The following is a 27,616-nucleotide window of genomic DNA, read 5'->3' as shown; positions in this document are numbered from 1 at the left end:
CGCAGCTACAGCTCATAGAGGTCGGGAGCCGGCTATGTGATCCTGCAGCTCCCGCCTCCTGTATATGAATGATAGATTAATCTTCATTGGTGGCGCAGTGGCCATAGCTCCTCCCCTCCTCCTGTCCCCTGTCCTTTCATTGGCGGCAGCGGCAGGAGCAGCACAGGGGGAGGAGACACTGCTTCCTTCTCCCCTGTGCTGCTGAGGGAACACGGAGAGCGCTGTCAGCAGCGCGATCTGTGTTCCCCATACACTATCGGAATATCGGCAAAATAGATGCCGATACCGATAGTGTTCAAAATCCTGAATATCGGCCGATAATATCGGTAAATCCGATAATCGGTCGATCCCTAATATATATATATATATATATATATATATATATATATATATATATTTATTACACACACATACACACACTCACAGAAAGAATTAGGAACACCTATTCTATTTCTTATTAATGCGATTATCTAGTCAACCAATCACATGGCAGTTGCTTCAATGCATGTAGGGTTGTGGTCCTGGTCAAGACAATCTCCTGAACTCCAAACTGAATGTCAGAATGGGAAAGAAAGGTGGTTTAAGCAATTTTGAGCGTGCCATGGTTGTTGAGTATTTCACAATCTGCTCAGTTACTGGGATTTTCACGCACAACCATTTCTAGGGTTTTCAAATAATAGTGTGAAAAGGGAAAAACATCCAGTATGCGGCAGTCCTGTGGGCGAAATAGGCTTGTTGATGCTAGAGGTCAGAGGAGAATGGGCCGACTGATTCAAGCTGATAGAAGAGCAACGTTGACTGAAATAACCACTCGTTACAACCGAGGTATGCAGCAAAGCATTTGTGAAGCCACAACACGCACAACCTTCAGGCGGATGGGCTACAACAGCAGAAGACCCCACCGGGTACCACTCATCTCCACATAGGAAAAAGAGGCTACAATTTGCACGAGCTCACCAAAATTGGATTGTTGAAGAGTGGAAAAATGTTGCCTGGTCTGATGAGTCTCGATTTCTGTTGAGACATTCAGATGGTAGAGTCCGAATTTGGGGTAAACAGAATGAGAACATGTATCCATCATGCCTTGTCACCACTGTGCAGGCTGGTGGTGGTGGTGTAATGGTGTGGGGGATGTTTTCTGGGCACACTTTAGGCCCATTAGTGCCAATTAGACATCGTTTAAATGCCACGGGCTACCTGAGCATTGTTTCTGACCATGTCCATCCCTTCATGACCACCATGTACCCAACCTTTGATGGCTACTTCCAGCAGGATAATGCATCATGTCACAAAGCTCGAATCATTTCAAATTGGTTTCTTGAACATGACAATGAGTTCACTGTACTAAAATGTCCCCCACAGTCACCAGATCTCAACCCAATAGAGCATCTTTGGGATGTGGTAGAACGGGTGCCCTGGATGTGCATCCCTCAAATGTCCATTAACTGCAAGATGCTATCCTATCAATATGGGCCAACATTTCTAAAGAATGCTATCAGCACCTTGTTGAATCAATGCCACGTAGAATTAAGGCAGTTCTGAAGGCAAACACCGTATTAGTATGGTGTTCCTAATAATTCTTTAGGTGAGTGTATATACACATACTGTAAAAGCATTACTCACCTTCATCGATCCTCTGCTGCTCCGCTCCCCACTTCCTGTCCCACACTGGAAATACCAAGAAAGGATCACTCAGCCAGTCACTGCTAGAGCAAATGTTTGGCTGAGTCTTTCTTGGCATTTCTGGCATGTTGAGGCAAGACAGGATATGAAGGGCAATGGGGACCAGAGGAGCGTTGTAAACCCAAAAAAGTGGGGGAATCGGGGGGCAGGAGAGTAACAGTTCTTTGTTATTTTTAACATTGTCTGACCAGTTTTTCTTTAAAACTTCACCTTAGAAGACTGTATTCATTTTTATAAAAAACCTTCAAAATTCCCTGCCATTTTATACGCAAAGACGCGACACTATATAACCGAGAGTTCCACATGCACGTTCAGTCTTTAGGCCAAGATGTACTGGGAACTTAAAGTAGCCCTGGAAAAAACTAAAAGTGGCCCTATGTTGTAGGCAGGTTCACATTGACTAACGGTGAGACAACAGAAGTAGGCAGGGCAGAAATACCATAGTGCTACACAAAATGCTGCCTCAGCAGAATCAAATATCACAGTACAGAACATACTGCCACTTCTGTTGAACTATATCATACAGGTAAATTCAGGAGGGCACCTGCAGTCATTGGCCAGGTACATAAGTACATGATGCTACTATAAATGAATGCTGAGAGCATCAGATTGTTTTTTTTTAAACTCGTTTTATTGAAGTTTAACAAGAAAGGCATGTTACATCAGCACAAGTAAAGAAGTAGCAAATCCAGGATAAATCCCACGCAGGGGACACAGTGCAAGTACAGGACAGTATTACATTAGATCCGATACAGTAAGAAGATGTACTAAGTCAGATATCATCTAGAGACCGCAAAGTAAATGAGACAGTTGCCTCAATACACATAGACATAATACTACACATCAGCAGCTGAATACATACAAGCATTATGCACAGTCAAAGGAGATGCGCACCATTCACCCCACACTTTGTCAAACTTTTGTGGACACTTCCTGTGAGTATAGACAACCTTTTCCATGCTTACAGCCTGATTGACCAGCGCTTTCCATTGACCCAGTGTAGGAGTTCTATCATCCATCCATCTCAGGGCAATGGCTTTCCTGGCAAGGAATAGGGTTTCACTCAGAAGAATCCTGTGGTGATGACCCCAAACCTCCTCATCTAGGATACCGAGTAAGCAGCTTTTTGGGCACAGCGGTACTGCATTTGGGACTATTGCGGATAATACCCCTACCACAGCTTCCCAGAAGCACCTTAAGTACGAGCAGTCCCACAGGAGATGCCAAAAGTCTGCCCCATCCTGATGACACCTGTGACACCTACTATGTGACAGTCTGCCCATTTTATGCAATCGGACAGGGGTAAGATAACTTCTATGCAGAATAAACAGTTGAATCAGCCTATTAGTGACTGACGGGGAGACCCGCGTCGGAGACAGCAGTGCTTCATTCCAATCATCCGCCGATAGGGAGGGGATAGAGTTCTTCCATTTCCCTTCAACCGTAAGTGGGTTCATCAGTGTGCGATTGTTAAGCAGGTGCGTATAGAGTGCAGAAATAATACCTCTCGGGCCCTGCGATCTAAGAATTCCTATCAGGGGATAATTGGAAATTGAGTGACCTCCCGTCCCAAACTGCGCCGTTAGTGCATGTCTTAATTGTAGATATCTAAAAAGGAAAGAGCGAGGCAATTCAAACTTCTCTTGTAACTGAGAGGAGGAGCACAGGCTGCCGCCGGCATATATATCACTCAGTTTGTTGACACCCTGTGCCTTCCACCATCTAGCTCCCTCCAAATCTTTCAAATGAGCAAACATAGGATTATCCCACAGAGGGATGTCATCCGGGATGTCTTTGAACGACCTCATCTTCGCAGCCGTCCACACCTGATGGGCCATTCTATGGATGGGGAGCGAGCGCATGGATATAAAACGCGGTCCTTCCAAAACCGGCCACAGAGAGGATAAGCCCAGGTGCTCCCTGAGATAGTATTCTGCATTGGGCAAGACCGACGACTGAACCCAGGTAGTTAGGAATTTCAGCTGCCCGGCTAGGTAATAAAGGAAGAAATCAGGTAAAGCAGCGCCACCTTCTAGCTTGGGCCTCTGAAGAACCCGAAGGGACAACTTCCGTCTGGACTCCCCCCACACAAATTTAGTCACTGACGAGTGGATGCGAGCAAAAAAGCCCTGCGATACCGGGGTGCACGCATGCGCCAGCAGATACAACCCTTTGGGCAAAAGTGTCATCTTAACCAGATTCAATCTTCCCATAATGGAGAGTGGTAAGGTCCGCCATGTCCTAAATTTATCCGTAAACAGGGTCTCCAGAGGAGCAATATTCAGGGAATACGCCAACTGGGGATCCCTGGTGATAATAACCCCTAAGTATTTAAAGGAATCCACAACTGGCAGATTACAATACTGAGGAGGCCACGTGTGCGACCACAAGGGCATGAGTGCCGATTTCGTCCAATTTATGTGCAAACCCGAGAACCTTCCAAACTCGCCAATTATATCAATCGCTCTAGGGAGTGTATTCTCTGGTTCATCCATAAAAAGGAGGAGATCATCCGCATAAAGTCCGACCTTGTCCGTTCTATCGCCCATAGAAATCCCTTTAAAGACCTGATCCTGCCGAGTTCTCAAAGCAAGGTGCTCAATGGCTATGGCGAACAAAAGTGGCGACAGGGGGCAGCCCTGCCTGGTTCCCCTGTGAAGGCTAAAGGATTCAGACATCGACCCATTTACAAGTATGTTATCTCTGGGGAGGTGATACAGAATTTCTACCCATTCAATAAATCTAGGGCCAAAGCCAAAACAGCGTAACACTTCCAAAAGGAACACCCACTCCACGGAGTCGAAGGCCTTAGCAGTGTCTAGAGATGCCATGGCCCAGCGCTTATCCCTCGCCACTCCCACCTGCGCTATAACCTGCGCCCTTCTGATATTATCAGACGTTGAACGTCCCGGTATGAACCCAGACTGGTCTCTATGTATTACTTTGGCTATCACTTTATTCAGTCTGGAGGCGATAAGTCTCGTGAGAATTTTATAATCCAAATTTAGGAGTGATATCGGCCTTTATGACCCACACCCACAGTCCTTGTCTGGCTTCAAAATCACCACTATGGTGGCATCATACATCGAATCCGGGAGTCTACGCCTCTGCTGCGCCGCCCGATAAAGTTTAAGGAGCTCAGGTCCTAATACCTCAGTATATTTTCTGTAAACCTCCACTGGGATCCCATCGGGGCCAGGTGCTGAGCATCAGATTGTTATTGGGGGTATGATCTGAGGATCTGATAAGGGGGTCTGTTCTGATGTCCCGATATGGGGGTCTGATGTGAGGACCTGTATGGGGGTCTAACCTGTGTATCTGATATGGGGATATGATCTAAGGATCTGATGAAAAAGATTTTTTTCTTATTTTCCGCCTCTAAAACCTGGGGTGCGTCTTATCATCAGGTGCATTTTATAAAAGCAAAAAATACGGTATATGTTCTGGGTCTAACTGGACATTAACAGAGCATATCTTACTGATAGCAGCATTAACTGCCAGCCAGAAGGGACTGAGTGTAGGCCCGTCCCACCATAAATGCTCTCTCTGCACCTCCAGCATTTTCTCCAGCAGGACAGTGCCTTTCTCGGCAAATTGGTGCATTTAATACCACCTAGTAACGAGTTTATATGGGTTTTCCTGTATATGGACACAGTGGGAAATGTAAACTAGGCAACACACGATCCACTTCTTCTCTACTTGTAGATCACAAGCTAAGAGAAACCTAAATTTTGTTACAGAATGTTCCAGAAGTAAACCTTGACAAAGTTTGATAGGAGTTTCCTAGGTAGGGTAGGATAGTTCTCCACCCAGGTCCGGTCTCTGAACTTACATTTTAATTTGTAATAATAAAATCCCATTGCTTAGAAGAAGCTGGCGGCCGTACTGGGGGCTCTGGTGGCCCCCTTTGGTATATATTTTAATTAGTAAAATCTGAGTAAAATACTGTATGAGTAATGGAGAAGAATTAAAATAATAAAATTATTTCAACCTATACTGACAGCTCCTGACTGAAAGCAGATAAGAAAATACAAAAGGATTCAACATGAATCATATTTTGCTGTATCGGCATAATTACATTCCTTTTATGTAGAACAAAATCATCTTAAAAAATATTTCGCTCTATTCAAACAGGCAATATGATTTGTAAGCAGCTAAACAGTCATACCTAAAAGGAAATACATTTCAGTAATTGGTAGGGTTTTCTTTGACTTATTACAGGAGGCAAAATAAAATGCAGCTGATGCTCTGTTGACTCTGTGTATGAGATAACACATGCCGTTGTATAGGCATATACTGCCAAGAGGGTCCAACTGTAGAAAAAAAAAAAATAATAATAATAATAAAAATAATATATATATATATATATATATATATATTTTTTTTTTTTTAAATGCACATTTTTGTTTACAGTTGTAGCCTGTACCCCTCTGCAGAGAATAAGGTAGTCTATTGGACAGTGGCTCTGTCGCTTTGTAAGCCTGGGGTCCTGGGCAGTGATGGCCAGTTCGCATGCAAACACATGAGGGCTGCAATCTTTTTTCACAGTCCGGCGAGGCACAGGTAAGCCCTTACCTGTGCCTGTGCGCAAGCCGGTCTGAAACAAATGAGGACAGTGGGAGCAGGCAGTTCTGAGAACAGCCGCCGGGGGCCTTCATCAGGCTGTTCTCAGAACTGCCTGCTCCCACTGACCGCATTTGTTTCAGATCTGTGCCTCGCCGGACTTGCGAAAAAAGATAGCAGCCCGCGTGTGTTCGCAGGGGGAACAATGCGAACTGGCCATCACTGGTCCTGGGTTAAAAGCCAACCAAGGGAAACATAAGTTTGTATGCGTTTCCTCTGGGTACTAAGGCTACATTCACACGACAGTAAAAAAAGGGCAAACAATCCATTTTTAATGGACGTTTTTTAGTGCTGCTTTTCTGAAAAACGGACCATACAAATAACCCCATTCAATGGTATGGAGACTGTTGGGATATGTCCCATTTATGTGGACGTCGTATTTATGTATATATCCTCTCAATAAAAAGGGCTATCCTTATCCACAAAACGGACCAGAATAGGACATGTTCTATAATTTTCCGAACCGAAAAACAGACCTGCAAAAACCACTGATGTGTGAATGGCCTCACAGAAATTAATGGGTTAGTATGCATGAGGTAATGACAATAATGAATGTACTCAATTCCTCAATGTAAGTGGAGTAAAAACAAGAGTACAGTCATCCCTCAAGAGACAATGGCCAAGATACAGTATTTGCAACGTACAATGTTCTTTTCTGGGCCATTGTAAGTTAAAACGCTCAACAAGGAGAAACCAATGCTTCCCTATGGGAATGGTTCTCACCTGGGCGTTTTACAGCGCGTACGATCGCGCTGTAAAACGCCCGACGCCCCAAGAAGTACATGAGCTTCTTTGGGGAGTCTTGTTGTGCGTTTTCCGTACATAGACTTTTGGGAACGCGCGACAATGGGCGTTCGCTTGTCTCTGTATGCGCGATTGCAAACGCCGGTACAATCGCGCATACAGAGCGCTCCCTTCAGAACGCTCAGGTGTGAACCCAGCGTAAACATACAATGCCTCAGACTCCGATCCCACCAATCAACATGGCCATTTCAGTGGTAAAACACCTTTATTTGTTGTCTAGTAGTTCCTCTGTGGTACTAAATGTTCTGTACTGCTCCCTGAGCTGCTCCTTTGGAAATTAAAATCATTGGATCATTGGTGGGCAGTGCGCCCTCACCGGTATTAAAATCATTGGTGGGCAATGAGCCCTCCCCCCTTCATCATTGGTGGCAGCGGCAGTTCTGATCGGAGTCCCAGCAGTTTAATGCTGGGGCTTCGATCGGTTACCATATACTTACATGCGCTGTGGCCACCCGGCGCTCCTTCTTCTTGTAACTTCAGTAGCGTCCTGGCTGCCATGGTAACCGATCAGAGCCCCAGCATTAAACTGCAAGGACTCCGATCGGAACTGCCGCTGCCACCAATGATGTACCGTGCACTGCCCACCAATGATTTTAATACTGGGAAGAAGGGGGGGGGGGGGGTTGGGGGGGCGCACTGCCCACCAATGCAAACATTGTACAAACATTCCCGGCACCCAACCTCTGACAGGGAGCTGCTGTCCGTGCAATTAACCCCTCAGGTGTCGCGGATGTCAGCGCCCTATCAGAGGTGCGTCCCCATCACCATGGGAAAACCTCAGGTTTAGAATATACCATCGGATCTGAGTTTTCTCCAATCCGATGGTATATTTTAACTTCAAGCGTCCCCATCACCATGGGACCGCCTCTCCATGCCCAGCTCGTCGCCGATCCACTGCGTCTACTGCTCCGGTAAACAAAGCCATCTCAGCCCTGCTACTTGCCCACAGCAGGGCTAAGCTACTGAACAAACTACCTGCCCGGAACTGCATGTCCCGGGCATCGGGTGATACGATTTCCACACCCCGGATAATGCGCCGCATGGAGTCCAAAAGAGAGAGAGAGACTCTGACACAATATTCTCTGTACACTTAGGGCATAGGGCTTTCGGCAAATAGCGCATTTCTTGCGGCCCGAATCAGCCCCAGGTGCCTTGACGGTGGAGGTTTCTCTACACTATAAGTAATCAAATTTAGGAATTTTAGTAGGATCCAAGTCCATACAAAAAATTCCTAACAGCACCAAGCACCCAGGGTGAATGAAGGGAACCACAACCCCACCAATATAATCCACCAACACTTTGGAGAAGAGGCTTACCGGCGACTGAGGCAGAATTCATAGGCTTGCGGGCAGCTTCCAGATCCATAGGAGCCAACACCATAGGAGCAAATGAGACACCGCAGAAAACGGTGTTCCCATCTCTTTTAACGCAGTCATTGGAGTTACTCCGACATGATGACGCACACACAGTCACGTGACGCACCGCACCTGTGCCGGGTAAAGATATTTCTTCCTTGCTCCGGAACCAGGAGCAAGCAACTGGAGCCTGGGGCTGCCTTTCGGCAAAGGATTTATGACAAAGGATGGGGAAGAGAGACAGCACGTCCCTAATGCCCCCTATCCTCTGCACGGCCCTCCCAGAGACTGGGGAAAAGGCCAGGCCGAGCTTCAGTGCGACCCGGGGACAAGAAACAACACTGATTTAGGTAAGGAGAGGAAGCCTCAGTGTTGTTTCCTGTCCAGGGGGCGGGGACACCCTCCTGTCAGTTCCGTTGGGGAGGTGCCGGAAAAATCACGAAGTAATACGGTACCAGCAAAGTGTATGAGATTAGACAAATCTTTTGCACGCTTTCTTCTTCCATGCAGAAATTGACCTGTACTGGTGTGCAGGTACTTTTAGGGAGTCATTTACTAATCTGAAATACGCCTACATTAGGCATATTTCAGGCATTGTGCCGCTATCCGTGACTTTTCACTGCTAACGCCAGGTCTAAAATTGTTGGCGTGGCACAGGCATTTACCATTTTCTACACCTGTTTTAGGCGTGAATGGTCTTTCATTTAGAACTGGCGCTGGATGCGCCAAAGTTATGGAGAGGCCGGCACCTCTTCATAACCTTGGCGGAGCCACTACCAGTACAGGGCCTTTATTAAGACCGGCGTCTAAAACGCTGGTCTTAATAAATGTGCCCCTTAGTCTTTCATTGGGCACACTATGAACAGTGTACTCACAGTTCCAAAACAAACTAATCATAGGAGTCACCAATTTCACCCCAGCCTGAAGAAGGACTATATTTCAATAAAAGCACTACAACTGCAAAATGCTTCTAATGGAACCAATACGTTAATTTGCATTCTAATGAGCCTGTCCTGCTTTTAGGAAACTGTAAATGGAGTACAGTTGTCAGAGTGCCAAAGATACCGAATAATGAGAATAGATTGAGAGGGTTATATATCAATGTGTCAGGGTACTTTATCTATGGAGCAGTTCTCCACAGTGACCATCGCTCTTAATAACCTCAAAAACTGCACTTGAAAATTAAATCAAGTAAATGATTTGATTTAAAAGCAATTGAATCAATAAAATATTCATATTATAAAGAGGTCCAGTTCTCAGTGAGGTTGGCTCAGCAATGAAAGTTAGCACCATGTGGCCATGTCATTGTCAACCCTCAGAGGATCTCTTCATTCAGGTACTTGGCCTTGATGTGGATTGTGAGGACAATTCTGAGACACCAGATCACAAGGGGAATTTGATACTGATGGCCTATCCTCAGTATAGATCATCAACATCAGATCAGTGGGGGATCTGACTCCAGGGACCCCTGCCGATCAGCTGTTCAAACAGGCCGCGACTTTCCGTGAGCTGCTATACCAAGCACAGCAGATATACAATGTACGGTGCTGTGAAGAGCCTGCAGCACTCACCGCACCTCTGGTGAGCGTGACAACCTCTTTAAACAGACGGAGGTGGAAGGTGTCGGATCTCCACCGATCTGTTATTGATAACCTATCGTGTGGACAGGCCATCAATATGAAATCCCTGGATAAAGAAGTATTCTAGTAACAACAAGTTATCCCCTATCCTGTGGATAGGTGATAACTGTTCAACCATGGGGGGGTTTTGCTCCACTTATCTGTATGGGACTGCCTTATATAGCCTAGTATAGTGCTTGGGTATCGCTAGTAGTTCCATAGAGTTGGAATGGAGACTCATACAGTACTGTATTACATATAGTCTACTTCAATTTTTAGTGGCTGTAGCAATGACAAAGGACTCAAAAAGAAATAGGCATTGACGCCCTTCCACCTATGATCAGAACACGACTGATTTTAATTTTTCCAAATCAGAAGCAGCTTACTTTCTTTCTTACTAGTATACTATGATATTGTTTTGTCATTTATAGGGAATCCTTAAGTAAAAGAAAAGTGTGTGGGCATAGAATGGGCCCAGGGCAGGACAAGGGTGCTTTATTATGGATTCATAGTAAAGGTCATGTTCATGAGATCTAAGAAAATTTTCAGCTGTGGGAGCATTTGGTCTGTACAGGTTTTCAGCCCACCCAGACATAAAAGAATGTTCTTATTTACAGTCTTTCCAATATGCCATGATTTAAGTGTTTTTCCCGAGATCCAGGCGAGTTTCAGAAAATCCCACTATGTTGGATGAGATTAAAAAAAATGTTTTTTTTAAATCTAAATATGCACCAAGTCAGTTGGGCCGTGGAGCTCCCATCCCTTCGTCCCAAGCTAGGTGGCGAGAGTGTCGGAAGATGCTAAAAATTGACAAATTTTAATCACTGAAACAAAACAACAACAAAAAAAACGCTGTATATATTTCAAATTTATCAAAAATCATTGCCTATTAGGAACGGTAAAAATAACACATTTTAACATTTCTATTAGGCAGGGATTAGGGATGAGCGAACTTGTGTTTTACAAGTTAGAGTTCGGGTTTGATTAAAATTCCATTACCACGGGCCACAACGGAATTCTATGATGGAATACATCACGGAAGCCTTTAAGAGGCATTCCGTTTTTTGCATTTTGTCATAATAGAAGTCTATAGGCCGCATAACAGATCCGTCCGGACTCCTGCAACCAGACTGATCCGTTACATCATGGATGTCAAACTCATGGCCCTCCAGATGTTAAAAAACTACCACTCCCATCATTCCCTGATAGCTGTAGTATGCCCAGGCATGATGGGAGTTGTAGTTTTGCAACAGCTGGAGGGCCACGAGTTTGACATCCCTGCGTTACATGGTCCATAGACTTCTATTATGAAGAAATGCAAAACCGAATGCCTCTTAAAGGCTTCCGTGATGTATTCTATCATAGAATTCCGTAATGGCCCGTGGTAACAGAATCAAAATAACTGATACTGTAATAAATAAATTCACTAACTTTGTAGCAAAATGGCACTTATGACAAAACTTGCAACTTCTGTACACCAAAAAACTGGCCATAAATAAAGAAATCTCCTCCTCTGTACGGATACGGCGGATTGGTCACAGATTGCAAATGTGTCTAATATACATAGTAACATAGTACATAAGGCCGAAAAAAGACATTTGTCCATTCAGTTCGGCCTGTCATCCTGCAAGTTGATCCAGAGGAAGGCAAAAAAAAAAAAAAAACACAATCCAATACTTCTGAATGGGATTTTCAGAACTCTGTCCCCATATATCTATGTAGATTCCAGGGCAAGATGCCACTTTTCACATTTCTGTAGATGTCATGCTTTGCACTGCTAAGAGTAAAGTTCTTGGCAAATCCGTGGAGAACCAGCAGCAAAATACCTTGGAAAAACTTTGCAATGTCTGAACCATTTTTACATTTCTGGGAATAGCTAATTTTTTAGGGATTGGTTCCTACTAAGTAAATGGCTTCTTTATACTGTATACAGTCCAAATAAATTGTTTACATTGGAAAACATTCACTTTTCAAGGTTTCCTTTCTCAGCAGTTATCATGCGGACACAGGCTGCATGCAGGGCAGTGCCAGCAGATATTCTCTTTTTTTTTACATAAAGCAGATGATAACCTTTTCGTGGGCAGCGCATAAAGGCCAATTGTCTAAAAATGGCCTAATCAGCTGGCCGGCCAACTTACAGAGCTATCTTCTATTAGAATGTGATGACACAAATAGTTAATCGCACAACGAGGAGACAGAAACAAATCACACCATTGAGATAAATGGAGCAATCATCAGATTAAACCAAACTATTTTAACTACGGCACAATTAGCACACCTAGCTGGATCCCACATTACCTTGCTCTTGAAAACCATTTATTACACATAAATAGGAAATCAGTCAAAAACATTGCAAAGCAAACGCTGAATTTATATCAAAGTATGAGTCAACAGAACTTCCCGAATCATTAAAGAAACACTGCAGTCAGAATTCATATACTATGTTATATGCCTGGTGTAAGGTCAGAGGGGCGGGGCATGACACAGGAATTGTATCTTTGGGGTTCTTTCAATCCCTGGGTCATGCTCCACCCCGGCAGGCCCTGTACTAGAGATAACACAATTGATTCCTCTTCCCCAGTCTATTCCTTAAAAGGCTTTTCCGAGATTTAAATACTGATGACTTATCCTCTGGATAGGTCATCAGTATGTGATCGATGGGCGTCCCACACTCGGGAACCCCGCCAATCAGCTGTTTAAGAAGGCACCGGTGCTCCTGTGAGCGCCACGGCCTTCTTTCAGCTTACCAATACCAGCGATGTACATTGTATCAGCTGTGCTTGGCATCGCGCTCAGTCCCATTCACTTGAATGGGGGTGAGCTGCTCCAAGGAACGTGACACATGACTGTCGTCACTGGCCTAGGAAAAGCAGAGAGAAGGCCGTGGCTCCTGGGTGTCGGACCCCCCACCAATCACATACTGATGACCTATCCAGAGGATAGGTCATCAGTAAAAGAAAATCTCGAAAACCCCCTTTAATTCAACAAAGAATGCCAAGTAGAAACATTTTTACATGTTTTCCTCTACTAAGCAACATTCTGAACCTGAGGCAGTAGGTAGACGTTATACTACCTTTGGCTTCCATGAACATTGCAGGTAAGTTCAGCACAAAACCCACAGAAAATAATTTTTTGGTACGCAATATTGCATGGAGCTCTTCCCCCTAGGAGGATAGAGGTTTGTTATACACAGTACCCGACAGAGAACTGTAAAGCAACACACAGAATGCTGTTTCGCTCCACAGTTCAGAGCCATAAGGGACTCCGTGTCCTGATGTACCGACCCCATGTTGTGTGCATGAGGCGCAAATATCTTTAAAAACTGAATGCTCATTTGGTCATCAGCTCCCGACCTCCTCGTACGCACGCACTTTCCATTCGGCTGAGTGTGCATGTGTTCTCAATGCCAGAATGAACATCAACTGAATATCGAACATGCATCACATGGTTGGCTGGTCTTGCCGAAAGCAGTGCTTTTTGCCAACCTTGGTCTAAAATGTACAGATACCTATAACCTAACAGACAACAGTAAGGGTTGTCACAAGGTTTCCACAACTCAATATGGCATATAAATCTCCAATGTTGTACAGTAACTTTGCCCAGACCAACAGCTCCGCCTTTCCTGTGTATAGGTAATGCTACTGGCACGTCGGAGGTTCTGGCAGGAGCCTCCGTTGCAGATTCTGGCAAAAATAAAGGATGAAATACCGCTGCATGTAGTATTTCAATTCCAGTGAATGGGATCTGGTGGGCAGTGGCTGGTGTCCAGCATATGTCGGATCCAATGATTCTGGTATTTTGTTCATATGCCAGAATAGACTACTGGAATCTAGGCCCAAGTCTGTACAAAGCCTTACAATAGTTCAAGAAAACACACTGAATGAAAGTACTGTCAATAAGCAAATCTGGAGATACAATCTATGGGTCTTCTGGAATAATTCGAAGCATAATAAACTTACAAAGTATATGCGGTCAGAAGCGGCGGGCAGTTATTGCTATTGGCTTCTAATAAAAATTAATTCGGAATACATACCAGAACTTTGTTTTCAACTTTATCTCCCTTGATCTCAAGTTTCACCTTCTTCCGCACGGCAATCTTAATTTTTCTCCCAATAACATCCCGGATGCTTTCTGAAAGTAACAATGAAAATTACGTTACCAAAATTGCTTTTCATACCTTAGGCTGAAACAACTGCCCCACAAACGGCGGCTCGGATGCGGACCCAAACAACGGCCGTGTGCATGAGGCCTTAAAGGGAACCTGTCACCGGGATTTCGTGTATAGAGCTGAGGACAAGGGTTGCTAGATGGCCGCTAGCACATCCGCAATACCCAGTCCCCATAGCTCTGTGTGCTGCTTTTTTGTAAAGAAAACTATTTGATACATATGCAAATTAACCTGAGAGGAGTCCTGTGTGTGAGATGAGTCAGGGACAGGACTCATTTCAGGTTAATTTGCATATGTATCAAATCTGTTTCTTTACACAATAAAAGCACACAGAGCTATGGGGATTGGGGATTGCGGATGTGCTAGCGGCCATCTAGCAACCCATGTCCTCAGCTCTATACACAAAATCCCGGTGACAGGTTCCCTTTAAAGAGGCGTCAAAGCAAAACTGGCTTCAAATATTTACTCATGATAAACTCCCCCTATGTGCTATGTATTAAGGAGCATAAATACCTTTAAAAGGGTTTTCTGGGAGTTTAATATTGATTCCCTACAAGCCACCAATCAGCTGAATGAAAAGGACACTGTGCTCCAGTGAGCACCGTGGCCTCTTAGGCCATTTTTGCCACGTTCATTGGTCACATGGGCTATTTGCAGCACAATCTCATTCGAGTGGATGGACCTTGGTTGTGATACCAAGCACAGCCACTATTCAATGTATGGCGGTAATAGCCTCTTGAAACAGCTGATCAGCGGGGAAACATAGAAACATAGACTGTGTCGGCAGATAAGAACCATTTGGCCCATCTAGTCTGCCCAATACGGGAAGTCGGACCCCCACGTTTCGACACTGAGGATATTCTAATCAATACTGAACTCCTGGAAAACCCCATTAATGTAACAGAACCATAAAGAATAAAGGCCCATTTACACTAGACAATGATGGTTGACTAATTGCTTGTATGAACATTCCCTCCGAACAGTGCCCCACGTCCACCATATGATAAATGAGCGAACACTTGTTTATCATTGATCACACATTCAAATCATTTGGGGGCAGCACATGCTCTCAGGTAAACAGGGAAGTGTTACCAACAATAATGCAAAATGTATGGAACAAACGATGATTTCTCAACATAAATGTAATTAAACAAGCGTCAACTGACTTGCTATATTGTTGATTATAGCATTTGCAAATGGGCCCTAAGGCTACTTTCACACTAGCGTTTTTGTTTTCCGGTGTTGAGTTCCGTCACAGGGGCTCAATACCGGAAAAGAACTGATCAGTTTTATCCTAATGCATTCTGAATGTAGAGCAATCCGTTCAGGATGCATCAGTTCAGTCCCTCTTACATTTTTTGGCTGGAGAAAATACCGCAGCATGCTGCAGTTTTCTCTCCGGCCAAAAAATGTATTAGTGCCGGATCCGGCATTAAAATTGCCGCATTGATAGATCCGTTCTTCCGGTCCGCGCAGGTGCAGACCATTAAATCTGTAAAAAATAAAATTAAAAATAATAATAAATACCGGACCTGCCTGCCGGAATCCTCTGCCACAAGTGTGAAAGTACCCTTATACATGGCAAACATTGTCAGTTTGGCCTCATGCACACGACCGTTTTTTCGTCCGTGGGTCTTCCTTGATTTTTGGAGGATCCACGGACATGAAAAAAAAGTCGTTTTGGCGTCCGCCTGGCCGTGCGGAGCCAAACGGATCCGTCCTGAATTACAATGCAAGTCAATGGGGACGGATCCGTTTGAAAATTGAGCCACAGTGTGTCATCTTCAAACGGATCCGTCCCCATTGACTTACATTATAAGTCTGGACGGATCCGCTTGCCTCCGCACGGCCAGGCGGACACCCGAACATAACTTGAAGCGTCCCCATCACCATGGGAACGCTTCTGTGTTAGAATATACTGTCGGAAATGAGTTTTCACGAAGTGAAAACTTAGATCAGAAAAAGCTTTTATGCAGACGGATCTTCGGATCCGTCTGTATGAAAGCAACCTACGGCCACGGATCACGGACACGGATGCCAATCTTGTGTGCATCCGTGTTCTTTCACGGACCCATTGACTTGAATGGGTCCGTGAACCGTTGTCCGTCAAAAAAATAGGACAGGTCATATTTTTTTGACGGACAGGATACACGGATCACGGCCTCGGCTGCAAAACGGTGCATTTTCCGATTTTTCCACTGACCCATTGAAAGTCAATGGGTCCGCGAAAAATAACGGAAAACGGCACAACGGCCACGGATGCACACAACGGTCGTGTGCATGAGGCCTTAATCAGATGGCAGTTTTATTTGTGTCCCACAAAAAATGAATGTTGAAGACTGATAGATTTACAAATCTACATAACACGCTATAATAATACGTCTTCTGAACACCCACGCAAAAATGTCAGAAAAAATCTCTCAACTTCACAGATGCTCTACCTCAGCAGGAATCCATAGAAACCAACAGGGGTTATTAAAATTATTTTACTGACAAAAAAAGACAAATGATGGCTCCCTTCCTCCTCCGTGAGTGAAATTTAAACAATACTTGGAACTCTGCCGAAACAGTAGCACAACATATAAGGTGAACTTGTTTGAGAACCACTTTACTTTTTTACATTGTACGTTTCTACAGTCCAGGGATTCCAGATTTATAATAATTGGGCATTACTTGGCATGACAATATTATATTTATATAATTGCAGCAAATCCCTAAAACTCTGTCTCATTTTCACAACTATGACTCTAGAGTTAAGAACTTATTCTTATTTCTGAATTATTGGAAAAATTAACCAAGATGTAGTACAGGAATGTCTACTGGTGATTTACATGTCTAAGGCTACTTTCACACTTGCGGCAGGACGGATCTAACAGGCTGTTCACCATGTCGTATCCGTCCTGCGGCTATTTCGCCGTACCCGCGGACCGCCGCTCCGTCCCCATTGACTATAATGGGGACAGGGGCGGAGCTCCGGCGCAGCACGGCGGTGCACGGAGAAAGCCCGCCGGACTAAAATTACTGCATGTCAGGCTTTTTAGTCCGGCGGCTTTCTCCGTGCACCGCCGTAGCTCCGCCCCCATCCCCATTATAGTCAATGGGGACGGAGCGGCGGTCTGCGGGCACGGCGAAATAGCCGCAGGACGGATACGACATGGTGAACAGCCTGTCGGATCCGTCCTGCTGCAAGTGTGAAAGTAGCCTTAGGGTACTTTCACACTTGCGTTTTTCTTTTCCGGCATAGAGTTCCGTCAAAAGGGCTCAATGCCGGAAAAGAACTGATCAGGCATATCCCCATGCATTCTGAATGGAGAGTAATCCGTTCAGTTTGCATCAGGATGTCTGCACTTCAGTCATTTTGACTGATCAGGCAAAAGATAAAACCGCAGCATGCTACGGTTTTATCTCCGGCGAAAAAAAACTGAAGACTTGCCTGAATGCCGGATCTGGCATTTTTTTTCCATAGGAATGTATTAGTGCCGGATCCAACATTCAAAATACCGGAATGCCGGATCCGTTCTTTCTGCGCAGACCGAAGAAAAGGTGAAAAAAAAAAAAATATGCCAGTCCGTTTTGCCAGATGACACTGGAAAGACGGATCCGGCATTTCAATGCATTTTTCTGACTGATCAGGATCCTGATCCGTGTTACAAATGCCATCAGTTCGCATACGTTTTGCCAGATCAGGCAGGCATTTCTGGCAACGGAACTGCTTGCCGGATCATTCTGCCGCAAGTGTGAAAGTAGCCTTAGGCCTTTTCCGGCATAGAGTTCTGTCCTTGGGGCTCTATACCGGAAAAGAACTGATCAGTTTTATGCCCATGCATTCTGAATACCATTTTCTACACCAGGGAGCTGGAGTAGTTTAAACTATGTCGCACGGTCAGTGGAACCAAGCGCCAAAGTTATGTAGAGGCCTGCACCTCTACATAACTTTGGCGCGTCTGCCACAAGTGCAAGAGTAATAGACCAGCGTATAACATCGCCAGCCTTAAAAAACAAACAAAAAACACATAAGGCCCTTATTTATCAAGATTAACGTATGTTACGTCGGTCTTGATGGCCCCTGCACCAACGGAGGAGGCATTTAATTTATGACGAGGCCTGTGGTCATCATAAACTAAATGCCTTCTCCAGGAGTCCATGCACCAGACTGAAACCTACAACAGCTCGTAGCTAGCGTAGATCTAAGTAATCATTTATGCCAGTTTGTCATTGCCCACACAATGCCCCCTTTTCTGAAACTGGAAAGGGCAGTGTAAAAAGGCCAGTAGCAACTAGATTTAGTCACAATGGAGCTTAAAAAGTTGCAAAACCGGGGTTTCCACTTTTTAGCGCCAAAACCAAGGCATAGGGAGATGGTATATCTCCCCCTTAATGTTAACTCCTTTATACCAGTTTTTTTCCTATTGAATAGTACTGCTTGTCAGTACATCAGATTACATGGACAAGCTACACAGAGGGATTAATGTACGTGTCTCTTTCATAGAATCAGCTAAAACCAAGTCTGTATAAAACACGAGATACAACTTATACAGAACCAGTCTCAGGGCTCTTTCACACGAGTGGATCCTGTGCGTGAAAGAGAGCCAAGCCCCGTTCCGGAGAGCAGAGACACGGAGCAGTAGCACGATTGGTAATGCTCCGTGCCTCTCTGACCTTTTAACTACAAAATCACAGTGACAACTTTATCTCACTGTGATTTTGTAGTTAAAAGGTCACAGATCGGCACAGAGCATTATCAGTCATGTTAATGCTCCGTGTCTCTGCTGTCCGGAACGGGGCTTGGCTCTCTTTCACGCAGCAGATTACCCGCACGGCATCCACTTGTGTGAAAGAGCCCGAAGGGTTGTATTACACCAACAGATTTTCAGACCAATTTCTGTCCAATCAGACCAATAGTTGGTGTGTACAACAAAAGATCTGTGTAATTGGCCATCTGACCAATGATTGGTCAGAAAATATATGTCAGATAACCTGTTGGTATAATACAGCCCTAAAAGGCCCCATATGAATTGGATTAGGGGCAACCGAACCCAATAGTTACTTATTGTGTATGAGAGGGGCTTCCAGACTCTCCGACTGCATTGAATTCCAACACCCGATCCATTTGTTAAGTCAGAAAAGCTGAAGCCAAGGTGTCTGGCGGCAGCTTTTCTCCTCTCTTGACACCGAAAACACACTCATGCCCAAACGAGTTGAGCGCCCATATGTACCGGAGAGTCAAGAGGAATAACTGTGGGCCGAACTAGTGTTTGGCTGACAGCTATTGAAAGAGATCTTGGCTTAGAGATCTAATTATTAAACAAAACAGCGTGGTCACTTATGAGCACTAGATCACATTTTATTAACAGATATAATATAGTTAAATAGTTGCAAAATTTAAGCTCTTAAAAGGGAATCCGTCATCAACTTTATGCTGACCTCACTGAGGGCCACATAAAATAGTGACAGAAATGCTGATTTCAGCGGTGTTCAGCTAAAAGTAAGTGGTTGCTGAGAACCAGCATCATAATCCTTGCAGCCCAGGCCTTGCAAAAAGTCAGATCTACCTGAGAAGAGTCCTGGTTATACATAGTCTCCTGCTCTCTCACCCATCTGCTGATGACTGGCAGTTCTCTCCTAGAGAGAAAGGGAGAAAACTAGGTAGAAGACGGTCAGTCATCAGCAGGAATTCATGAATAACCAGGACTCTTCTCAGGTGGCCGGGACTCTTTTCCAGGCCCAGTCTGCAATTATTGTGATGTTGGTTCTCGGCAACCACTTACATTTAACTTATAACTGACAGACCGCTGAAATCAACTCACCTGTCTCTACTTTATTCTGTCGTTAGTATGGGAAGCATAAATGTGATGACAGGTTCCCTCTAAGCCTGCAGAATTGCAATTGTGGCTCTGAACTATTATAGCATATGCATTTCAAGCTTGAAATTAAAAATCACTGCCAATGACATGTTAACATGTCACAATTTTTTGGGTTTATTTGATATTAAAATTGTTTTCCCCCACGATGTCCTTGTAAGCTATGATTACAAACCTCCCATTCAACATGCATAAGTATACTACATTCACATACTGTGGCAGAAACTAAATAAAGGATCGGGCTGGAAAGTCTCTGTTTCTTTATATGGGTTTTAACAATGGAGAACGAGGCGAGCTCTTTTTAGTTCCTCCCGACTGTTATACTGTATTCGGAAAGATACTCAACAATGGTGTTCAAATGCTGACATTCACTTACACAACACATTGCAAATGGACAGAATTTAGTGCTCTGAGCAATGAATGGCCATTGTTACGCCCACAGAACCCTATCAAGAATACCGTAAAGTAGATTTCAAAGGAGTAGTGAAATTCAAAGCTTTATTATTAGGTCGGCGGTTAAGTGAAATTTTGAAGACAAGCCAGAACAAGTCAGCATGGGACACAGTTCTCAAACAATATCAAGTTTCACTCATAACCCATGCAATCAATGCTCTTTTACTGCCATGGCTATTAGGCTACTTTCACACTTGCGGCAGTGTGATATGGTGGGCAGTTCCGTCGCCGGAACTACCCGCCGGATCCGCCGATTTTGTGACTGGTAAATGACAGTGTCCATGTAGTACTGACCCATTGGGTGAACCAGGTCTACTTTATATGCACTGGGTTTGGCTAGTGAGAGTCCTGTATTCTGTGTATATAATGTTCATGAGGACCAAACATCAGTCGATTACCACAGGAGTCCAGGGACTTGAGGGCAATTGTTTCTAGGCTTTTTCAGCATCATTTTCTGAGGTTATACACCATTAAAGGAGTTGTGCGTTTTCTGCATATATTTCTAAAATGCCATGCATTGACATGCGTTGGCATATAAAATGCCAAAATGGCCCATTGCTTAGTCAATCCAATCAAGCATCTGTGAGATTATGCTGGAAAAACAATCTATGGAGGCCGCACCTCACAATTTACAGGACACTGCTATCTTCATGGTGCCAGATAGCATAGGACACCTTCGGAGGTCTTGCAGAGTTCATTCCCTGACAGATCAGAGCTGTTTCGGAGGCATGACTGGGACCAATGCAATATTGGGTTAAAGATTTTAAAGGGGTTGGTCACCTTCATGGACATTTTCTTCAGACCCCACAGCATGGTCGGACCTGCAGTGGTAATCATACTTACCTGATCTTCACCACTGGGTCCCGACTCCACTGCTGCCCCAAGGGTCTGCAGATCCCGCCATCAACATCCGGTTTGATACTGGGTAACTGGCCAGAGCAGTGACGTGTCACCCATGTGTCACGTGATTGGGTCAGGTGATCCGACATCAAACTGGATACTGACATAGGGACACCCTTGACCTACAGAGCCAGTGAGGCAGTGATGGAGACGGAAACCAGCGGTTGGGATCAGATAAGTATGATTACCACCAAAGGTCTGGCCACACTGTGAGGTCTGTAGAAAACATCTACAAAGTTGGCCAACTCCTTAAATTTGATGGCTGATCAGTGTGTATCCAGTAGATTGGGTTTGCCATTTGGCTGTACAAGAATAGTAGAAATAAGTAGAACAGTGAGAATCAAGTCATAATACAGGATCTTTATCAGTGAACCCGGCCTATAGCCACCCTTCCTGCCTCCCGCCATACACCTCTGTGTGATAACCAAACAAGAAAAACTCAAATCTTTTCTCATCACAATATAAAGGGCAATTAAAATCATAATTTTTTTTGTTTCCAAACATTCACAACGATAATTGCCTAGTGTAAGTGATCATTTATCATAAACCAAGACTAATCATGCATATATAAAAATCACCACCAATGTGTTGGCCCCCTGCTGGGGATGACAACCCTACCAATCAAACATTGATGGCAAGTCCTAAGGATAGGTCCTAAATCTTATAGTTCTGGAAAACCCCTTTAAAGAGGACCTGGACATAGGACCTTAAAGGGGTTGTCGGAGTTATGGAAAAAAAAATATATATATAGCACTGTAAATCTTATGGTCAGCGATATTTAACTAAGCTAAGCAAGTTTTAGGCATAAAAAATAATAATCTATTTCCTCATTTCCTTAGTTCTCTTCTGGCCCTTTGTTTAGGCTACTTTCACTCTTGCGGCAGTGTGATCCGGCAGGCAGTTCCGTCGTCGGAACTACCCGCCAGATATGCTGATTTGGATGTGACTGAAAACATTTGTGAGATGGATCCGTCTCACAAATGAATTGCAAGAAGGGATCCGTCTCTCCGCTTGTCATGCGGACAGACGGATCCGTCTTGTATTTTGAATGCACTAATACATTCTGTTGTGAATTCCTATGGGGAAAAATGCTGGATCCGGCATTCAGGCAAGTCTTCAGGTTTTTTTCGCCGGAGATAAAACCGTAGCATGCTACGGTTTTATCTTTTGCCTGATCAGTCAAAACAACTGAAGACATCCTAAAGCATCCTGAACGGATTACTCTCCATTCAGAATGCATGGGGATATGCCTGATCAGTTCTTTTCCGGTATTGAGCCCCTGTGACGGAACTCTATGCCGGAAAAGAAAAACGCTAGTGTGAAAGTACCCTTACTTGCAATAAAAACAATCTCTGCCCCTCCCCCTGCACTGCTAAGGGAGTGAATAAAAGTGCTGCCCTGAGTGACATGTCTGCCTGCTGGGAGACTCAGCAGCATGCTTAATGTATAGGACTACAAGTCCTAGCTGTACAATGACACTGCTAATACACACAGGATCTTCCCCCTACCTGCAATGCTCTGCAGAACTTCTCTGTCAGCTCTTGTGCCCAGAATCTGACTCCTCACTGCCTGCAGCTACACAGTAAACACTTCAGCCCTGAGTCTGTGCAGCTAGAGGGGTTAAGAATCCTGGGAGAGAGCAATAAGCAGCAGCTGGCAGTGCAGGGGGGCGTGGCCAGCACAGTGACCTCTTGTGTACAGATCTCTCAGGCTTGTGCATGAACATTATCAGAGCAGGGAGAGAAGCTGACATCACAGGTCATGTGACCCTCAGTGAACTCTGAGCCACTGGAGATAAAGTGAGTTAATTGAAAAGCTTTTACAGTTGCTTAGTTAGAAAAATAGAAAGAATAAAAAAATAAAATTTGGACAACCCATTTAAGGGATCTGTTTTTATCAGAGGTCCATCATGTCATAGCTTGGGTCCACCAGAAAATCATCTGGACTGGTACCATAGTGGGCCAGTGCAGCCCTGGATGCTTCTGCACAGGGTTGTTGGCGTCCGCCCCCGGACAAGCTACTGCGATATCATAAGTGTATTTCCAACATATAAGCTGATGTAACATCAAAGGTGAATTTCAGAGAGGTAAGAAGCTGTAACGTCAACTGTTGTATGGTGGCTCAGTGGTTAGGACTGGTGCCTTGCAGTGCTGGGGTCCTAGGCTTGAATCTGACCAAACACAACATCTGCATGGAGTACATGTTGGTTTCCACCCTCACTCCAAAGACATGCTGATAAGGAACTCACATTGAGAACCCCATCGGGGACAGCATGTGATGAAAATGTCCGAATAAGGCCGAATGCACACGGCCGAGAGCGGTCCGTGGTATCCCGGCCTGGATTCCTGCTGAGAGCAGGAGCGCACGGCGTCATTGGTTGCTATGACGCCGACGCCGCACTACAGTAATACACTCGTGCATTCGACCTAAGTCAGTGTAATAAATAAGTCAGCTTGTACCATGACAAGTAGGTTTTAGTTTAGTTGTGTGATATGCTATGACAACATCCGTTTATTTCTGTATGGTGGGAAGTGATATCACAGTGTGTTGTCATCAGATAGGCTTCAGTCAGGCATTCTATTGTGACATCACAAGTTGGTTTTACTCAAGTAAAGTACGGTAACATCACAAGTGGGTTTCAGTCAAGTAAACTATGGTGACATCATAAGTGGTTTCTGCAGGGTGAGCTGCTGTGACATCACAAGAGCGATTTCATCAGATATGCTGCTGTGACATCACAAGAGCGATTTCATTAGCTGTGCCGTGGTATTTTTCCAGCCAAAACCCCGGAACAATAACGCACTTGCCGGATCCGGCATTAATTTCCATAGCGATGTCTTAATGCCTTATCCGGTACCAAGTGTTCTGGAAATTGCCACATCGCCGGATCTGGTTTTCCGGTCTGCGCATGACCAGGATATAGGAGGAGCTAGTTTAGCTTTTAATACCGGATGAGATGGATCCAGGAAAAAAAAGCTATCCGTTTGTATACGGTTTGCCGGAACTGCCCGCTGGATTCTAACAACGCTAGTGTGAAAGTACCCTTAGGCTACTTTCACATCTGCCCTTTCCCTTTCCACTATTGAGATCCGTCATAGGATCTTAATAGCGGGGGGGGGGGGATGCTTCCGTTTGGCTACGTCCCCATCACGGACAGAATAACACTGCAAGCAGCATTTTTCTGTCCGCGATGTGGTGAGGAGCAAGACGGATCCGTCATGACTCACAATGCAAGTCAATGCGGAAGGATCCGTTTTCTCAGACACAAAGAAAACTGATCCGTTCCCCATTGACTTACAATGGTTTTAGTGCCGAATCCATCTTGGCTATTTTAGAGATAATAGAACGGATCCAGACGGTTGTATTATTATGATGAAAGCGTTTTTGATGATCCACGACGGATCCAGCAAAAACGCTGGTGTGAAAGTCGCCTAAGACTGAGTTCACACGAGCGTGTCCAGATAAGGTCCGGATGCGTTGCGTCAAACCCGCGCGAGTATGTACCCAATTGCAGTCAGTTTTGACTGCGATTGCGTTCCGTTGTTCAGTTTTTATCGCGCGGGTGCAATGCATTTTGCACGAGCGTGATAAAAAAACTGACTGTGGTACCCAGACCCGAACTTCTTCACAGAAGTTCAGGTTTGGGTTCGGTGTTGTGTAGATGTTATTATTTTCCCTTATAACATGGTTATAAGGGAAAATAATAGCATTCTGAATACAGAATGCTTAGTAGGTGGTCAATTGAGGGTTAAAAAATAATTAATTCACCTTCTCCTCTTGATCGCGTAGCTGCCGGTCTCTTCTTACTTCTTTAATCATGAGATGCCGGCTAAAGGATCTGTGGTGACGTCATATCACATGGTCCATCACCACGGTGATGGATCATGTGATTGGAGCATGTGATCTGACGTCACCACAGATCCTTTAGCCGGCAGCTCATGATTAAAGAAGTGACCGGCAGCTACGCGATCAAGAGGAGAAGGTGAATTAATTATTTTTTAACCCTCAATTGACCACCTACTAAGCATTCTGTATTAAAGAATGCTATTATTTTCCCTTATAACCATGTTATAAGGGAAAATAATACAGTGAATAGACTGTCACCTAGCAACCAAGCGTGAAAATAGCACCGCATCCGCACTTGATTCACTTCTATGGGGCCTGCGTTGATAAACGCACAATATAGAGCATGCTGCGATTTTCACGCAACGCATAAGTGATGCGTGAAAATCACCGCTCATGTGCACAGCCCCATAGAAATGAATGGGTCCGGATTCGATGCAGGTGCAATGCGTTCACCTCCCGCATTGCACCCGCGCGGAAATCTCGCCCGTGTAAACTAAGTCTACTTTACCAGATGTTGTAGAGCAGGCTAGGTGGGAGTGAAGTCACTCCGTGGACAGGAGGGACAGCAGGCTGCTGCGCTCGTTACCCGGAAACACCTCGATGGAAGCCGGAGGAGACGCTTGGAGGTTTTGTGTCCTGGCAGAATTCTCATTTCCAGGACTCTTAAAGGGGTTGGCTGAAAGATTTCCCAAAGGGGGAACTGTGATAAAGCAATAAAAGAACAGGTACCCATTTGTTCCCCCGCTGTCCCAGTGCCACCATGACCAAAAATCGTCCACATGGAGAGAAGCGCAAGAAAAAAATGCCGCACAACACTGGGGGCTAGTATTAAAATATTTTATAAAAAATAAAATAACATGACAATCAGATACACGTTTCAATGGCGGTCCACCATCTTCATCAGACCCCTAGCAGATTGTCATGTTTTTATTTTATTACCAGCCCCCAGTGCAGTGCGCCATTTTTTTCTTGCTCTTCTGAGCGTTCCTCTCCATGTGGAGGACGTACTGGTATGGCGGCACTGGGACAGCGAGGGAATAAATGGGCAAGTACCTGTTCTTTTAGTGCTTTATTACAGTTCCCCCTTTGGGAAATCTTTCAACCAACCCCTTTAAGAGTCCTGGATATGAGAACTCTGCCAGGACACAACCTCAGTGCATTGCATCAGTAACACTCTGTGGTGTTTTCATTTGCAATAAGAAATACATAAATCATAGGGCGAATACGCGCATTTGCCCACTGCAGCAAACACAGATTTTTGCAATGTATGGTTGGCATGAAACGCGGTGGCACAATCACCAGGTACCATTAAACAAGGCAGCGTACCAGGCTCCACTATGGAATAAAATCCCACTGACAGAGGAGCCATCTGCAAAACCAGATACAAATTCACTTCGCGCGGATCTCAGTTTTTTTTTTTTTTTTTTTTTTACCCACAAATGCCGCCACTTAAAAGAATTCTCTACAATTTTTGCTCCTTTCAATGAATGGTCTTTCATTCTCACCGAGGGAAATCCTTGAATGGGAATGACGGGGTACAGCCACCCATGGGACCTAGGATTCAGAGATTGAAAGGCGGGGGTCCCCATCAATATTCTGACATCCATACAACATACCATAAGGGGGTGGGGGGGCACCTAAAAACATATACCATCCAGTGCATCCGAAATGATGGTTTAAAGGGGAAGTATCTCAGGCAATAACCAGTGGACCCTGTTTGTTTAGTAGAAAGCAATGTGAAGTGAATGCGGAATACTTCCAGGGCCCCTGATGTACATGGGGGGGGGGTCTCTGATCTCCACCTGCAGCACTGCACAGTCTCACCACTGCCTGGAGCTATTGATTCTCTCTCCCCCCCGATTGACGGATCTGTCAATGCATCTGGGGCAGGTCTCCGGCGTACTCTGGGCAGCCACGCCCACCCCCTTAACCCCTGCCGCGCCGGCTCACCTGCAGCAGGACAGGAAAGGGTTATTATTCCGGGGCACTCACCCTGTAATTCTTTGGGGACCTCGGAGCTCTCCTCTGTCATTGTGCCCCTCCGGTGTGAGACGGTGCCAGGCAGCGAGCGCCACACAAATCAGCAGCACGACGTCCACCACAACTACAGCTGTCACTCCGAGCGCGGGCTGCGGGCACCGCTACTGTCCATGCCCCCCACGGCTGCCCTCCATGCCCCCAGCTCCAGGTTACTCCGATACAACAGGAAATCAACGGAGAAATCCCCTGCACTGACTACCAAGGGGGAGAGGCTTAAAGAGACGGGCAGAGGGGGTGGGGTGTGAGCGGGAGGCAGGAGGAGGG

The 27,616-nt window shown here is 45.0% G+C and overlaps 1 protein-coding gene across 1 annotated transcript in view; it reads right to left on the bottom strand.

The window, feature by feature from the left end:
- The window catches only part of LOC122932349 (F-actin-uncapping protein LRRC16A-like), a 299,289-nt gene extending 271,706 nt beyond the window's left edge, over positions 1-27,583 (bottom strand). Inside the window, 2 exon segments of the mRNA XM_044286714.1 lie at positions 14,118-14,215; positions 27,305-27,583. Of these exon segments, the coding sequence (XP_044142649.1) occupies positions 14,118-14,215; positions 27,305-27,344 (138 nt within the window). The 5' untranslated portion in view covers positions 27,345-27,583.
- Between the last annotated feature and the right edge of the window lie 33 nt (positions 27,584-27,616).

Source organism: Bufo gargarizans, chromosome 3 (assembly GCF_014858855.1).
Source record: "Bufo gargarizans isolate SCDJY-AF-19 chromosome 3, ASM1485885v1, whole genome shotgun sequence".
NCBI lineage: Eukaryota > Metazoa > Chordata > Amphibia > Anura > Bufonidae > Bufo > Bufo gargarizans.
This window is presented reverse-complemented; position numbering and strand designations above follow the sequence as displayed.